This window comes from Anolis sagrei, chromosome Y (genome assembly GCF_037176765.1).
Source record: "Anolis sagrei isolate rAnoSag1 chromosome Y, rAnoSag1.mat, whole genome shotgun sequence".
NCBI lineage: Eukaryota > Metazoa > Chordata > Lepidosauria > Squamata > Dactyloidae > Anolis > Anolis sagrei.
In genome coordinates, this window is record NC_090035.1 from 76,792,006 (window position 1) to 76,810,468 (window position 18,463).

At 42.0% G+C, this 18,463-nt stretch overlaps 1 protein-coding gene across 1 annotated transcript in view; it reads left to right on the top strand.

The window, feature by feature from the left end:
• The window catches only part of LOC137095094 (calmodulin-1), a 31,870-nt gene that overhangs the window by 3,836 nt on the left and 9,571 nt on the right, over positions 1 to 18,463 (top strand). The window contains exon 2 of the mRNA XM_067461334.1: positions 17,626 to 17,656. Within this exon, the coding sequence (XP_067317435.1) occupies positions 17,626 to 17,656 (31 nt within the window). The remainder of the gene's footprint in view (positions 1 to 17,625; positions 17,657 to 18,463) is intronic.

Sequence of the window (18,463 nt, forward strand, 5' to 3'; positions counted from 1 at the left end):
TTATTATTATATTTCATAAGAATGCATCTACATATTATTGTTATTATTATTTTCTTCCAAGGGTTCACTTACACAGTGGAATTATTATTATATTTCACAAGAGTGCATCTACATATTATATTATTATTAATATTTGTCTAATGGTTCTTGCGTTCTGGCGAAGTGTCCTATCGAGGTCTTGTAAGTAGGTGGTAAGGCCACTGGTGACAGAAAGCCAGCGGTTTGGGCATCCTCCTCCAGGGAAATGGCAGAGCATTGGGCAAATGAGACCAGGAAGCCATGAGAGAGAACCGGTGGGGATGGCGGATGGATGCGCCTTGGCTGGCAGCGGGTGGGAGGCGCTGGGGAGGGGAGTGACGAGGGGGTGGCAAGTTCGAGAGCGGCTGGGGGGAGAGGAAGGGGTGGGTGGGTGGCACCGCGGACAGAAGGTGGCAGCGAGCAAAACAGTTGCGGCTTAATCATCACGCGGCGGCTTCGGGGACGGGGCCTAGTCATCCAGGGCTTTTGGAGCGTGGGTATCCGTCTGTCGCGAACCCTTGTGTTTGATTTTTATTATGTTATTTTGCACTTATATATATATATATATATTGTTGTGAAGTATTTTGTTGTTGTTTTGTAACTAATTATATTGTATTCTTTTTTGGGCTTGGCCTCATGTTAGTTACCCTGAGTCCCCTTTGGGGAGATGGTGGCGGGTTATAAGTAAAGATTATTATTATTATTATTATTATTATTATTATTATTATTGCAGTTACCATAAACCTTGTATACATGGAGCTCGTGGCGACACACCACGAGAATTTGGAGGAAGTGGTTCTGGTGAAGCAGGTTGTGCCTAGTCTTTGAGATCAGTGTTGGAAATGGAGAACTTACAGGATCCTTAAAGGTATCCATGCATGGGCCAACTTGGGCCCTCCAGATGTTTTGGACTCCAACTTCCACCATTCCTAACAGCCTCAGGCCCCTTCCTTTCCCCCCTCAGCCGCTTAAGCGGCTGAGGGGGAAAAGGAAAGGGCCTGAGGCTGTTAGGAATGATGGGAGTTGGAGTCCAAACCACCTGGAGGGCCCAAGTTGGCCCATGCCTGGCTGTTGACTACATCTGCAGTTCCGAAAGGCCCTAATAGCTCATGTATATAGAGCAGTGTGTTCCAGGAAGGATTCAGAGCATAATTCGATGGACTATATCACATCAGTGGGGCCACCACTGAGAAGGCCCTGCCTCTTGTCCCCGCCAGACGTGTTTGTGACGCCGGCAGGAGCAAGAGCAAGGCCTCCCCACACGATCTTAAAGTACTAAGATCGTCTGGGGGAGGCCTTGCTCTTGCTCCCGCCGGCGTCACAAACACATCTGGCGGGGACGAGAGAGAGGGCCTTCTCAGTGGTGGCACCTCGGCTATGGAATGCCCTTCCTATTGGCCCCCTCCCTTTTAGCATTCCAGAGGAAAGTGAAGACTTGGCTGTTTGAGCAAGCGTTTGACAATGGAAGGATTGGATGATGATCTTGGACAATGTTTTTAATTAAGAGATACCAATGGCTTATATTTTCAATTGATTTTGCTAAGATATTATATTATATGTTAATGTTTTTAAATGTTTTATGCTGCTGTTGGCAGTAAATTGTTGACATTGTTTATTATTATTATTTATACTACATTTATACCCCACCCTTCTCACCCCAGTGGGGGACTCAGGGTAGCTTACAATCCATGGCATACAATAATAATAATAATAATAATTATTATTATTATTATTATTATTATTATCATTTATACCCCGCTACCATCTCCCTAAGGACTCTGTGTGGCTTACATGAGGCCGAGCCCACAATACATCAATGATAAAAGCAATAACAACAATTAATACAGACAATAAAATAAAACTCATAACAAACAATAAACAATAACAGTAACACAACAACGTTTAAATGCCGCATTACACATATAATAAACATAACATATGAGTTTAAACAATTGACATCTCAATTTAAACATACAATAATAAACACGAGATAATAATTTGAATATAAATACAATAACAAGCTTAGAAGTAATTCAAATAGAAATACAATAACAAAGCTTAAAAGTAAACATGAGGAAGAACTTCCTGACTGTGAGAGCCGTTCAGCAGTGGAACTCTCTGCCCCGGAGTGTGGTGGAGGCTCCTTCTTTGGAAGCTTTTAAACAGAGGCTGGATGGCCATCTGTCAGGGGTGATTTGAATGCAATATTTCTGCTTCTTGGCAGAATGGGGTTGGACTGAATGGCCCATGAGGTCTCTTCCAACTCTTTGATTCTATGATTCTATGATTCTAAACATACAATAATTCAAATATAAATACAAAAGAACCCACCCTGAGTCGCCTGCAGGCTGAGAGAGGGACGGTATATAAATATAGTAAATAATAAAAATAAAATAGTATCAGTGGTTTTATCTCCCCAGAAGAGGCATGACTTCAATATAAGGACTGGAAACAGTCTGGCTTATTTGCTGGTTGTGGAGTGAGGTTCCCCGTCCTGGCTGGTAGGCAGATGCATCTGATAATCAATCAAAACACATTCAGGTGTGAATTATAATATATGGCTGTAGGTCCTGGCTAATACAGTGGTTTCCCAACCTTTTGTCCTCCAGGTGTTTTGCACTTCAGCTCCCAAAAAATCCCAGCAACCTAACCATCTGTTTGGAATGGTGGGAGCTGAAGTCCAAAACACCTGGAGGAGGACCAAAGGTTGGGAACCACTGGGATAATAAACAACAGCCTTGGAACCGTTATATTGGCCTGCTTCCACGTCCTGCTTTGATGCAGGTGTTTCTGATGGTCTCATCTACGCTGAGGTTGAGCAATGCTGCACCATCTGGTTTTGCCAGATCCACCTTGGCTTGCACAGAGAAGGAAATGCATGTGGGATGCTTTTGACCAACAAGAGCCCCATTCAGAAAGCCGTCCATCTAACCCAGTAGTACTCAACCTGGGGTCCCCAGATGTTTTTGGCCTTCAACTCCCAGAAATTCTAATAGCTGGTAAATTGGCTGGGATTTCTGGGAGTTGTAGGCCAAAAACATCTGGGGACCCCAGGTTGAGAACCACTGATCTAACCCATGTTTCTCAACCCTCCTAATGCTGCGACCCCTTAATACAGTTCCTCATGTTGTGGTGACCCCCAACCATAATTTTTGCTGTAATTTTGCTACTGTTATGAGTCGTCATGTAAATATCTGATGTGCAGGATGTATTTTCCCATGATCAACAGAAAATACTGGAAGGGTTTGGTGGGCATTGACCTTGAGTTTGGGAGTTGTAGTTCACCTACATCCAGAGAACACTGTGGACGCAAACAACGATGGATCTGGACCAAACTTGGCACAGATTCTCAATATGGCCAAATGTAAACACTGGTGGAATTTGGGGGAAATGGACCTTGACATTTGAGAGTTGTAGTTGCTGGGATTTATAGTTCACCTACAATCAAAGAACAGTCTGTGTCCCGTCAATGATAGAATTGGGCCAAACTTCCCACACAGAACCCCCATGACGAACAGACAATACTGTGTTTTCTGATAGTCTTTGGCGACCCCTCTGACACCCCCCCAGGGATCCCGACCCCCAGGTTGAGAAACACTGGTCTAACCTCGCCAGGGGAAGAGCGCTATGCCCACTGGTTTGGGAGAAATGTAATAGTAGGAAGCAATCCAGCAACGAATACTTGAAATGAAATACACATGCTGACTCAGTGGGATAGTTACCGGGTCGTCGCAGCAAGACACAGCGGGAGAGGGTTGCTTCGTAGAGATGCGAGGAGGAGAGGGAAGCCTTCTGATCTTGAGTCGAAACAAGGTGGTGCAAATGCATTGACGTAGGAAGAGGTTACTTGGTTAGAACAAGCACAACTGGGGTCCTCATTATGTAGAATTATGTCCCCCTCAGGGTGAGAAAAGCGGTATACAAATACTGTAAATAAATAAATAGAATTATATTTCCTTGAAGTCCCAAATAGATTTTTTTTTTCATGTCAGGAGCGACTTAAGAAACTGCAAGTTGCTTCTGGTGTGTGAGAATTGGCCGTCTGCAAGGATGTTGCCCATGGGACACCCAGATGTTTTAACATCCTTGTGGGAGGCGTCTCTCATGTCCCTGGATGGGGAGCTGGAGCTGACAGAGGGAGCTCATCTGCGCTCGAGCTCACCTCCGACCTGTCGGTCTTCAGTCTTGGCGGCACAAGGGTTTGACCCATTGCATCTTTGGGGCTCCTGTCCCAAAGAGATGACTACCCCCATATATGACTACCCGCATATAGCCAGAGCAGCTAGAAAGAAAATATTAATTTAATGTATTGTCGAAGGCTTCACTGGGTTGTTGTAGGTTTTTTTCGGGCTATATGGCCATGTTCTAGAGGCATTCTCTCCTGACGTTTCGCCTGCATCTATGGCAAGCATCCTCTGAGGATGCTTGCCATAGATGCAGGCGAAATGTCAGTAGAGGATGCCTCTAGAACATGGCCATATAGCCTGAAAAAACCTACAACAACCAGTGATTCCAGCCATGAAAGCCTTCGACTACCTCTGAGGATGCTTGCTATAGATACAGGCGAAACGTCAGGAGAGAATGCCTCTAGAACATGGCCATATAGCCTGAAAAGACCTACAACAACCAGTGATTCCAGTCATGAAAGCCTTCGACTACCTCTGAGGATGCTTGCCATAGATACAGGCGAAACGTCAGGAGAGAATGCCTCTAGAACATGGCCATATAGCCTGAAAAAACCTACAACAACCAGTGATTCCAGCCATGAAAGCCTTCGACTACCTCTGAGGATGCTTGCCATAGATACAGGCGAAACGTCAGGAGAGAATGCCTCTAGAACATGGCCATATAGCCCGAAAAAAAACCTACAGCAACCCATTAATTTAATGGCTTGGATTATCCAGCAAGCGCTGTCGGAGAGAAAGGCAGCTCCAACCCTTCAATACATAGGATGGCTGGTCCTTGTGGGGTGGGGTCTCACTACCTCTGAGGATGCTTGCCATAGATGCAGGCGAAACGTCAGGAGAGAATGCCTCTAGAACATGGCCATATAGACCCCAAAAAACCCCTACAACAACCCATTAATTTAATGGGTTCCCAAACAGTGGTGGGGAATGTCATTAAATGCAATGTTTTCCTTTGAAGAAGCCCTGGGGTCTTCTGCCTCCCCAATCTCCGCCAATGTCTCCCCATTCATCTGATAACAAAATAAAGTCCCCATCTTTGGAGCTGCCTTTCTCTCCGACAGCACTTGCCCGATAATCCAAGCCATTAAATTAATATTTTCTTTCTGGCTGCTCTTGCTGCGCTAACCTACTTTTCAGAGCATCTTTTCCCTCAAGCTATTTTAAAAAGCCTGTCCCAAAGGGCTGCTGGCTCTGCCTTGCATTTACTGTGTCGAATCTACGAGGGCGGCCGCACCGAGCAGAAAGCAATGGAATTTCGTTGTCGAAGGCTTTAATTACCAGAATCATTCATTTGTTGTGATTTTTCCAGGCTGTATGGATAAGTTCCAGAAGCATTCTCTCCTGACCTTTCTCCTGCATCTATGTCAGGCATTCAGAAACCTGAGGATGCCTTCCATAGATGCAGGCAAAATGTCAGAGGAGAATGCTTCTGGGAAATATCCATCTATGAACCCACAATCCTCTGGAGAGGCCCTTCTTTCACTCCTGCCTGCATCGCAGGTGCGACTTGCGGGACGAGAGAGTGGGCCTTCTCTGTGGTGGCCCCCCGGCTCTGGAACTCACTCCCCAGAGACATTAGACGAGCCCCCACCTTGGCAATCTTGAGGAGGAATTTGAAGATCTGGTTATTCCAATGTGCCTTCAGTGATTGAGTGAAAGATTCTCCCTGACCACACTTTGCACAAAATGTCCTTAGAGACGCACTTTATTTTATGGGTTGTGCAATGAAATCTTTCCTCATTCTTGGAGCCTCCTCCTTATAAGTTACACTCTCCTATCTCCCAGTGTTTTTTAAAAAATATATAATTTTATCCATGCATCTGGCCCTGCCTAGTGAAATTCCCTATGTTTTTAATGTTTGATTTTATATTGTTGTGTTGTATATTACCGTATATACTCGAGTATAAGCCCACCCGAATATAAGCCGAGGGACCTAATTTTACCACAAAAAACTGGGAAAACAGATTGACTCGAGTATAAGCCGAGGGTGAGAAATGTCGCTGCTACTGGTAATCATCAGTAGGTTAAATGTTTTGGAGTATTTACACAAAACTCTAATTTATGATAAGACCGCCCAACTCTGATTCAACCATTATTCTAACCTGCTTCAATGTAAATGTGCTTACCTATTACCTATAATGATAGAATAAAATAATAACTGTAATAACATGTAATAAAAATAATAATAGGGTAAATAATGGAAATTTAATAATAATAGTAGTAATAATAATAAAGTAATAAATGTAATAAGAATAATAGAGTAAAATAATAAATGCAATCAATATAATAATACAGAAAAAGAATGTAAATGTAATAATAATAGAGTCAAATAATAAATGTAATAAAAGTAATAATAGAGTAAATAATGGAAATTTAATAATATTAGTAATTTATTTGTCGTGTTAGAGCAGTGGTTCTCAACCTTTTTAATGCCGCGACCCCTTAATACAGTTCCTCACGTTGTGGTGACCCCCAACCATAAAATTATTTTTGTTGCTACTTCATAATTGTAATTTTTGCTACTGTTATGACTCATAAGGTAAATATCTGATATGCAGGATGTATTTTCATTGTTACAAATTGAACAGAATTAAAGCATAGTGATTAATCACAAAAACAATATGTTTGGGGGAGTATGGACAATGGATGATGGGATTTGCAATACTTTCAACCGATACAACTCTGTCTTCCACAGATCACTGCCACCCCCCACCCCCACCCCCAAATGAATGACAGATCTGGACCAGATTTGGCAAAAAGAACCTCAATGACCAACAGAAAATACTGGCAGGGGGTTGGGAGGAATTCACAGTGATTTAATAATAGTAATAATAGAATCCTAGACCTGCAAGAGACCTCCAAAAGCCATCCAGTCCAACCCCCTTCTGTCTTCCTGCAGGAAAACCACAATCAAAGCCCCTGCAACAGATGGCCATTCAACCTCTGCTTAATAATAATAATAATAATAATAATAATAATAATAATAATAGGATCCTACAGTTAAGTGACCTCGCAAGGGCCATCCAGTCCAACCCCCTCCTGCCTTGATGCAAGAAAAGCACAATCAAATCACACCTGATGTTGGCCATTCAGACTGCTTAATAATGATGATGGTGATGATGATGATGATGATGATAATAGTAATAGTAATAATAGGATCCTAAAGTTGGAAGGGACCCCCAAAGGCCATCCAGTCCAACCCTCTTCTGCCATAAAGGGATACAATTAAAGCCCTCCCAACAAATTACTCAGCCTTTGCTTAACAACAACAAAAAGAACAACAACAGAATCGTAAGGTGGGAGAGACATCCAATCCAATCTCTTGTATAAGGGAAATACACAATCAAAGCACTCTTGACAGATTACCAATCTGCTTCTGCTTAATGATGATGATAATAGGATCCTAGAGTTGGAAGGGACCCCCAAAAGCCATCCAGTCCAACCCCCTCCTGTCATAAAGGAACACAATTAAAGCCCTCTCAACAAATGGCCACTCAGCCTCTGCTTAACAACAACAATAGAATCGTAAGGTGGGAGAGACATCCAAAGGCTATCCAATCCAACCTCATTCTTGCATAAGGGAATGCACAATCAAAGCACTCTTGACAGATGGCCAGTCTGCTTCTGCTTAATGAAGATGATAATAGTAATAATAGAATCCTAAAGTGGGAAGAGACTTCCATGGGCCATTCAGTCTAACCCCCTTCTGCCATAAGGGAAAGACACAATCAAAGTACACCTGACAGATGGCCAGTCTGCCTCTGCTTGATGATGATAATAGAAGGAAGGGTGGAAGGAAAGAGAGGAAGAGGAAAGGAAGGGAGGGAGGAAAAGATGGAAAGGAAGGAGGGACAGGAAGGATGGAAAAGGGAAGGGAGGGAGGGAAGGAAGGAGGTAAAGTAGGAAAGGAAGGAGAGAAAGGAGAGAAGGGAGGAGGGAGGGAAGGAGAGGAAGAAGGAAATGAAGGGAGGGAAGGAGGGAAAGAAGGAAAGGAAGAAGGAGGGACAGGAAGGAAGGAAAAAGGAAGGAAGGGAAAGAAGGGAGGGAGGGAAAGAAGGAAAGGAAGAGGGACAGGAAGGAAGGAAAGGAAGGAGGGAAGGGAGGGAGGGAGGTAAGGAAAGGGAGAAGGGAGGAAGGAAAGAAGGAGGGAAAGGAAGGAGGGAAGGAAGGAAGGAAAGGAAAAGAAGGGGAAGGAAGGAAAGGAATGAAGAGAGGGAAGCAAGGTCCTTCACTCGGAAGCACCATCCTCTCACGTGAAGCTGCCTCCCGGTCTGGCTGTTAATAGGAGCGGAGGGGGGGGGGGGGGAGGAGAGAGAGTGAGAGTGTGTGTGTGAGAGAGAGCGTGCTTTGCCGGGGGCAGCCAAGCAAATCAGGGAGAAGAGGGAGGAAACAAAGGAGTTGGAGGTGAAGGAAGGGAGCAGGACTTCAAAACTAAAATTTATTTCTGCCTTTCTTTTCTCCCTTCCTGCAGTGAAGGGAGGGAGGCAAGAGTTTGAGAAAAGGGGTGCAATCTCTCTCCCGCCCCGCCCCCCTCCTGCCTGCTGCTTCCTCCGGGACAAGGAGGAAGAGGAGGAGGAGGCGAGGAAAGCCGGGGAATGGAGAAGCTGAAAGGATGAAGGCAGCAGGTGGCGGAGGGACTTTAGGAGCCCTTCAACCGGCGCCAGTCCCTTCTTCTCTCCGTTGCAGCTGCAGGGTGCTTTCCCATCCCGCGCCAGGCAAAGGATAGGCCACTCACTAGGCCTCGCCTTCCCTTGCCTGGCCACTGGTAGGAAAGAAGCCTTGCAGCCCTCGGGCAACCAAGGCTGCGGTGCCCACCCGCCAAGCAGGCGGGAAGGCGTCCTGTGGCAACGGTAGACAGAACAAGGGGCTGGGCGAGCGAGAGCGGAGAGCTGCATGGCTCCTTTCCCTCTCTTCCAGGCATGGGTGTTTGCTGGCTCTTTGGCTGCCAGAGGTTGCCCGGCAGCCATTCCAGGGACACAAAGGGGGCGGGGCCAAACGAGGCAGTCCCGCGACCCCTCAAAATTTGCCAGGCGACCCCTCGGGGGGTCGCGACCCCCAGGTTGAGAACCACTGTGTTAGAGCAACCAGTCCATTATATTACATTTCTAACAGAACAAAGCAAACAAACAGACAAATACAAAACTTGTGAGTTTGGTAGTTGGTTAAATGTCTTTTGACCAGTATCTGGCCACTTGGAGTGCCTCTGGTGTTGCCGCAAGAAGGTCCTCCCTTGTGCATGTGGCAGGGCTCAGGTTGCATTGCAGCAGGTGGTCAGTGGTTTGCTCTTCTCCGCACTCGCATGTCGAGGATTCCACTTTGTGGCCCCATTTCTCAAGGTTGGCTCTGCATCTCGTGGTGCCAGAGCGCAGTCTGTTCAGCGCCTTCCAAGTCGCCCAGTCTTCTGTGTGCCCAGGAGGGAGTCTCTCATTTGGTATCAGCCATTGGTTGAGGTGCTGGGTTTGAGCCTGCCACTTTTGGACTCTCACTTGCTGAGGTGTTCCAGCGAGTGTAATAGTAATAATAGTAATAATAATAAAGTAATAAATGTAATAATAACAATAATAGAGTAAAATAGTAAATGTAGTCAATATAATAACACAGTAAAATAATGTAAATGTAATAATATTAATAGAGTAAAATAATAAATGTAATAAAAATAATACTAATAGCAGAGTAAAATAATAAATAACCTTGACTCGAGTAAAGCCGAGGCGATTTTTTTCAGCCTGAAAAGTTAGGTTTATACTTGAGTATATACAGTATTATGATTTTGCATTTTATGTATTTTACTCGTTTTCTTGTGTTATATTGCTTGTATTGTATCGATGGGCTGGCCTCCTGTAAGCTGCACCGAGTCCTCCTTGGGGAGATGGAGCGGGGTATAAATCAAGTTTATTTATTATTATTATAACAACTTGGAAAACTCACAACAAACCAATGGACTTTCAGTTGGTAAGAAAGACAGGGTGCCACGATTTCCTCTTTGTGATCTTGGGTTGGTCCTTTATTTGAAGAGGTGTGTGTGTATGTCTGTCCTTTCAAGTCTCATGTTGACTTCACACATTTCAGAGAGTCGTCTTAGGAAATCTTCTAAAGTTTATTTATTATTATTATAACAGTCTGGAAAACTCACAACAAACCCATAGACTTTCAGTTGGTAAGAAAGACAGGGTACCATGACTTCCTCTTTGTGATCTTGGGTTGATCCTTCATTTGAAGAAGTGTGTGTGGGTGTGTCCTTTCAAGTCTTATGTTGACTTCACAAATTTCAGAGAGTCATCTTAGGAAATCTTCTAAAGTTTATTTATTATTATTATAAGAGCCTGGAAAACTCACAACAAACCAATGGACTTTCAGTTGGTAAGAAAGACAGGGTACCATGACTTCCTCTTTGTGATCTTGGGTTCATCCTTCATTTGAAGAAGTGTGTGTGTGTGTCCTTTCAAGTCTCATGTTGACTTCACACATTTCAGAGAGTTGTCTTAGGAAATCTCCGGAGATGGTTTTGCCTTTGAAATGCAGCCTACCGCATCTTGCGTTTGTTGTCGGCCACTCATCCTCGTACTCGCCAGGGCTGACCCAGTTTAGCGTCCAGGATCAGGCAGGATGTGGTGCCTTCTGGGTATATCAATGCTACGTCACATCCAAAGGCCGAACACTGTCAACAGTGCCGTTTCCCTTGTTCTTTTCCCTTTCCCCCTCCTCTCTAGCTCATGGGGATGTCAGGAAGAGATCTCACTCGGTGGCGGCTTTGGCCAGAATGAAAGATTGCACTGGTCCTTTGATCTTTTGTCCCAGACGGCTCGGTAGTGCAGCCCAGAGGAAGGATTGACCCAGTTTGATGAAACGCACCATTGTGCTGCGTTTTGGCCTTCTTCCCTGCACATGGGAGGAAAAGCTCCCTCCTGGCTTTCCAATCCCTCTTGCAAGGCTTGGTTTGCTTCATCCTCCTCCTTCCTGTTGCTGTCTGGCAGCACTGCGGTGGTCTTGAGCCCCCCGTACCCCATCTGCCTGAGGGCAACGTGGATTTTTCCAGAAGGGAAAAAGGGTGGGGAGAGGAGTCCAGATGGCTACCGAGGCGCTTCCGTCGGGCACTCCCCCCACTCCACTCCACTCTACCCCACCCCAGGCTGCGCCATTCTAATTGTGGCACCCTTGGCAGTCCTTGATGCTGCCTGCGTCTCGCAGTGCGCCTTTCGCCAGCCGTATCAGGTTTGCCTTGGGTTTTGGGCTCCTCCGGCGGTGCTGCAGTGCTCAAGTGGCGGAGACTGCAGTGGAGGCTGGAGTCCAAGCCATCCTGTCTTGCAACAAGCCCTCCGTTTGGAAAGCATTGAAGCTGAATGCAAAACTCTTTTTTTTTTTTCACAAGTGGGTGTGAGCTGCAAGCTGCTGCGTGGCCAATGCAGAAGCATAATAATCGATAGCCCGGCCAACTCCAGCAAGGCCAGGCCAGTGAGAATGCGGCAAAGATGGTTTGTCATAAAATTGAGATTTTTATTTCTCGTGTCAGGGCAGCCAGTCAGTTATATTACATTTCTAACAGAACAAAGCAAACAAACAGAGAAAATACAAAATGTGTGATTTTGGTAATTGATTAAATGTCCTTTGACCAGTATCTGGCCACTTGGAGTGCTTCTGGTGTTGCTGCAAGAAGGTCCTCCATTGTGCATGTGGTAGGGCTCAGGTTGCATTGCAGCAGGTGGTCTGTGGTTTGCTCCTCTCTGCACTCGCATGTCGAGGATTCCACTTTGTGGCCCCATTTCTGAAGGTTGGCTCTGCATCTCGTGGGGCCACCATCCCCAAAGGGGACTTAAGGCGGCTAACATGAGGCCAAGCCCAAAGATACATAAAGTAAAATAATAAATGTAATAATAACAATAAAGTAAAATAATAAATGCAATAAAAATAATACTAATAACAGAGTAAAATAGTAAATAATGTTATTTACTATTTTACTCTGTTATTAGTATTATTTTTATTGCATTTATTATTTTACTTTATTATTATTATTATTACATTTATTATTTTACTTTATGTATCTTTGGGCTTGGCCTCATGACTCGAGTATAAGCCGAGGGTGAGAAATGCAGCAGCTACTGGTAAGTTTCAAAATAGAAATAGATACCAATAAAAATAACATTAATTGAGGCATCAGTAGAGTAAATATTCAAAAATATTTACATAAAATTGTAATTTAAGATAAAGCTGTCCAACTCTGATTAAACCATTATTCTAACCTCCTTCAATGTAAATGTGCTTACATATCCTTCCAATAATAATAAAGGGAGTAAAATAATAAATGTAATAACAATAATAAATAGAGTAAAATAATACATGTTATAATAACAATAAAGAGTAGAATAATAAATGTCATAATAATAATAAATAGAGTAAATAATAAATGTTATAATAACAATAAAGAGTAAAATAATAAATGTAATAATAGTAATAAATAGAGTAAAATAATAAATGTATTAATAACAATAATAAATAGAGTAAAATAATAAATGTATTAATAACAATAATAAATAGAGTAAAATAATAAATGTATTAATAACAATAATAAATAAAGTAAAATAATAAATCTTATAATAACAATAAAGAGTAAAACAATAAATGTAATAATAATAATAATAAATTAAATTAAATAATAAATGCAATAAAAATAATACTAATAACAGAGTAAAATAGTAAATAACATTGACTCGAGTATAAGCCGAGGGGAAATTTTTCAGCCTAAAAAGGGGCTGAAAAACTAGGTTTATACTCAAGTATATACAGTATGTTGCTCTGAAACTGGCTTTGTTTGGAGGCCGAAGAAGAGGCTGTGGGTCTCTTTTTTTCCTGCTGGGACTGGGCAGAGTCACAGGTCTCTGTTACAGTGAGTCAGCAGTCGGGTTTTGGATTTCAGTGCCAAAAGCCTGGTGAGTTGGGAAGGGAACGGAATCCATCTCTGGTTCTGGGAGCTCTCCTTACACATTTATCAAGGAGGATTCAGATTAACTTGAAGGGAGATTGGATTTTCCTTTCAGGTCCTCCTGATCTTCAGAGCCAAGCAGGACTGGCCCCTGAATAAGTATTTGAATGAGCAATCAGCAATGAATTCCAGGTGCTGTCGGTTATATTTCTGAGCAAAACCACCTGCGTATTACCGTATATACTCGAGTATAAGCTGACCCGAATTTAAGCCAAGGTACCTAATTTTACCACAAAATAACTGGGAAAATGTATTGACTCGAATATAAGCCGAGGGTGGGAAATGCAGCAGCTATTGGTAAATTTCAAAATAAAAATAGATACCAATAAAATTACATTAATTGAGGCATCAGGAGGTGAAATGGTGTTGAATGTTCATTCGTTCAGTCGTCTCCGACTCTTCGTGACCTCATGGACCAACCCACGCCAGAGCTCCCTGTTGGCCGTCACCACCCCCAGCTCCTTCAAGGTCAGTCCAGTCACTTCAAGGATGCCATCCATCCATCTTGCCCTTGGTCGGCCCCTTTACATAAAATTGTAATTTGAGATAAGACTGCCCAACTCTGATTAAATCATTCTCATGTTCAATGTAAATGTATTTACATATCCTTCCAACAATAATAAAGAGAGTAAAATAATGAATAAAAAAATAATAATAGTAATAATAAATGTTTTCGAATATTTACTGTAATTTAAGATAAGACTGTCCAACTCTGATCAAACCATTATTTTAACCTTCTTCAATGTAAATGTGCCTACCTATCCTTCCAATAATAATAAAGAGAGCAAAATAATAAATGTGATAAAAATAACTGAGTAAAATAATGTAAATGTAATAATAATAATAATAAATAGAATAAAATTTCTATTTAATAATAATAATAAATAGAATAAAATAAAATAATCTGTACCCATTACAGTCGGCCTGGCCCTAGTTTTTAATTGTGTTATGGTGTTTTGTTTATCGTCTATTGCTTGATGTTTTTGATTTGCTTAATAATGTTATGTGTATTGTTATGTTGTTGTTTTTTGAGGCCTCGGCCCATGTAAGCCACATTGAGTCCTTCGGGAGATGCTAGCGGGGTACAAATAAAGTTAATAATAATAATAAAATAATAATAAATGTAATCAAAACAGTAATATATAGAGTAAAATAATAAATGTAATAAAATAATAGAGTAAAATAATGTAAATGTAATAATAGAGTAAGATAATAAATGTAATAAAAATAATACTTATAACAGAGTAAAATAATAAATAACCTTGACTCGAGTATAAGCCGAAGGGAGCTCTTTCAGCCTAAAAAAGGGACTGAAAAACTAGGCTTATACTTAAGTATATACAGTACTTGTCTGAGAAAATGCTTTGAAATTCATGTAGTTGCCATAAATTGGCAAGCAATTGCAAGACACACTTGCTGTATTAAATGCAGCCTGTTGGATATCTGTCATGTCAGCCCTATAAGGTTTGCATAGGTGACTTGTTCTGCTTTAGGTCCTTTGTGTTGAAAATATATTTTCCTCTGGTGGTAATGCAATCCCTCTAGATCAGACCAATGGCTGTGTATTCTGCAAACTATCAAATGGCCTGGCACTTTTGGTTTTTGTAAGCTCGGCTTGCAGTGTTCCTTCCTGATGCTCACGATAGCTGACAAGACAGGCGCTGCTTTGAATATCTGGAGAACAGAGGCTGGTCAGCCTTGGCTTTCTCAGGGGGCAAATCAAGGCAAAGGGAGACTGACCCAGGCAACTTTTGAGTCGGCTTTTGTTTTGCAATGCTATCGATCCTACCTATATTTTGCCGTTTCTGCTGGAGAGCGCCTGAAGGATATTGCAAAGAGGAAACAAAATAGTGGATAGTGGAGATTCTTGCAAGGAGAAATGACAAGCAAGGTGTCCATTTTGAAGGAAGCCAGTGTAAGTCAGAGTTTGAGGATACCAGTGGATGGAGTTCAACTGGTGGAATTAAGGGATTGAGTGGTCCCCTTTGACAAATTCAGGTGATCTACCTATATGAGACTGGCCTTCGCATCCTTTAGTTGCTGTTTTCTGTGCTGCTGTCGATGGTATTTATTATTTATTTATTTACGACATTTATATGCCGTCCTTCTCACCCCGAGGGGGACTCAGAGTGGCTTACAAGGTATATATTACATACGATATATTAATAATATATATATTATTATTATGTCGTTATTTTGCTTATTGTTTTGATTTGCTTTGCTATTGTTGTGTTATGTTCTCTATTGTATTGTGTTTTGAGGCTTCGGCCTGTGTAAGCCGCATCGAGTCCTTCGGGAGATGCTAGCGGGGTACAAATAAAGTTAATAATAATAATAATAATAATATTAGCATTGTACAATATCAGCATTAAACATTGCTATATTGCACCATACCACTATATCGTAATATTATTAGTAATATTACATGTAATATAAATATATAATTATAATATATTATTATTATTATATTGCATTACATTATAATATTAAAGATATTATATGTATATACAATCTATCTATATATATATATATATATATATATATATATATATATATATATATAAATGCTCTGTGCATAATGAGTACCTTAAAAACAAAAGAACAAATGAACGAAATCACACCAAATTTGACAACAAAACATTTCACAACACAAGGAATGACCATCACTCAAAAATTATGATTTTGTCATTTGGGAGTTGTAGTTGCTGAGATTTATAGTTCACCTACAATCAAAGAGCATTCTGAACTCCACCAATGATTGAATTGAACCAAACTTGGCACATAGAATTCCCATGACCAACAGAAAATACTGGAAGGGTTTGGTGGGCATTGACCTTCAATTTGAGAGTTGTAGTTCACCTACATCCAGAGAGCACTGTGGACTCGAACAATGATGGATCTGGACCAAACTTGGCACAAGCACTCAATACGCCCAAATATGAACACAGATGGAGTTTGGGGGAAATAGACCTTGACATTTGGGAGTTGTAGTCACTGGGATTCACAGTTCACCTACAATCAAAGAGCATTCTGAACCCCATGAATGACAGAATTGGGGCAAACTTCCCACACAGAACACCCACGACCAACAGAAAATATTTAAGGCCATCCAATCCAACTTCCTTCATCAGGGCAAGAAAACATAAAGTCCTCCTGACAAAGAGCCATCCAGCCATAGATAGGTATAGATAGATAGATAGATAGATAGATAGATATGATTCACACACAGAGATATAGTATCATAGATTTGAAAGCGACCCCTAAAGAAGGACAATTATACATTGCATGTTCCAGAGTGGGCAAACCAGACACTCTCCACATCAACACTGACAAAAAAACAACAAAAATACTGTTTACCCACAAGCAGAAAGAAATTACATATATTAGAAACCAATAATAATAATAATACTTTATTTAATACCCCGCCACCATCTCCCCAATGTGGACTTGGGGCGGCTTACATGAAGCCAAGCCCAACAGTATATTACAATAAATTAAAACGAAAACAACAACAACACAATAAAATACATACAACATATGAGTACAAAGACAATAAAGCAGAATCATACACAGTAAAATAAAATAACATAACAACGAGCAGGCCAACACTTTCTCATTACTTTATTTTCCAGATCAACAGACTGGGCCACAGCAACACGTGGCAGGGGACAGCTAGTATATTATATTACAGTATATTATATTATTACAATAGCAGAGTGACAGTTGGTGCTGGGGAAAGGGGTTTCCAGCTGATGGCATGTGGTAATGGTGCATGGGCATAGCTTGGGAATTGGAAGGCTTGTTTCAGTGCAGCTCAATTGAGAGAAGCAGGAATAGGACACTGAACGAGGGGCAAGGTAGGCTCCCAATGTATAGGAACATCTTCTGGATGGATCTTGAAAGGGAAAGGAGGCAACCAGGACTGCACCCATTTTACTCTTCCTGAATTTGGCTTGGAGTGCCCTCCTTTCCTCCGCCTTCCCTTTCAGGATCCATTCCTACAAGATCCTCATGGCTGCAGACCTGAGAATGTACTGGCAGCAAGGAATGGGCTTCTCAACCTCTGATGGGCCTTTCTAATGTGGTTGTTGTAGGTTTTTTTCAGGCTATATGGCCATGTTCTAGAGGCATTCTCTCCTGACGTTTTGCCTGTATCTATGGCAAGCATCCTCAGAGGTAGTGAGGTCTGTTGGAACTAGGAAAATGGGTTTATATATCTGTGGAATGACTAGATGCAGTTGGCAATTTGCTTTGGTTCGTTAGATCACAAGTTGCAATGGGCTCGGGTGATAAGGAGATAAGGAAGCCACCCAGGCCTTGGCACCTCATTGCAGCATTGCAGCATCCCTCACTAGGGAGTTGGTGAGAGATGCCGAGAGGCTTGGCCAAGAAAAGAGCCACAACCCAGTATTTACCATTTTCTCTCTCTTTCTCTTTTTCCAGGCTGACCAGCTTACCGAAGAGCAGATTGCAGGTGAGTCCTCCAGGTGCACTGAAGCAGTAAATACAGAATGGCTCCATATCCGTGGGATTATGTTCCTGACTTTACCTTGGAAACTCTTGATAATAGTGAGCCCTATTGAAAGGAAGGGCTTTTACTGGAAGAATCTAGAAAATTCCTAGAGGTATAATTAATAATAATAATAATAATAATAATAATAATAATAATAATCACACAGTCCTAAACACTTGGGAAGTGTTCGACTTGTGATTTTGTGATAAGAAATTGAGCATATATATCATTTGCTGTGTTATACTGTGTTTTTGTGTCAGTAAAATAATAATAATAATAACTTTAATAATAATAATAATAATTAAAATGATAAAAGGTCTGGAGAACAAGCCCTATGAGGAGCGGCTTAAGGAGCTGGGCATGTTTAGCCTGAAGAAGAGAAGGCTGAGAGGGGATATGATAGCCATGTATAAATATGTGAGAGGAAGCCACAGGGAGGAGGGAGCAAGCTTGTTTTCTGCTTCCTTGGAGACTAGGACACGGAACAATGGCTTCAAACTACAAGAGAGGAGATTCCATCTGAACATGAGGAAGAACTTCCTGACTGTGAGAGCCGTTCAGCAGTGGAACTCTCTGCCCCGGAGGGAGTGTGGTGGAGGCTCCTTCTTTGGAAGCTTTTAAACGGGCTGGATGGCCATCTGTCAGGGGTGATTTGAATGCAATATTCCTGCTTCTTGGCAGAATGGGGTTGGACTGGATGGCCCATGAGGTCTCTTCCAACTCTTTGATTCTATGATTCTATATCCCGCCACCATCTTGGGTGGCTTA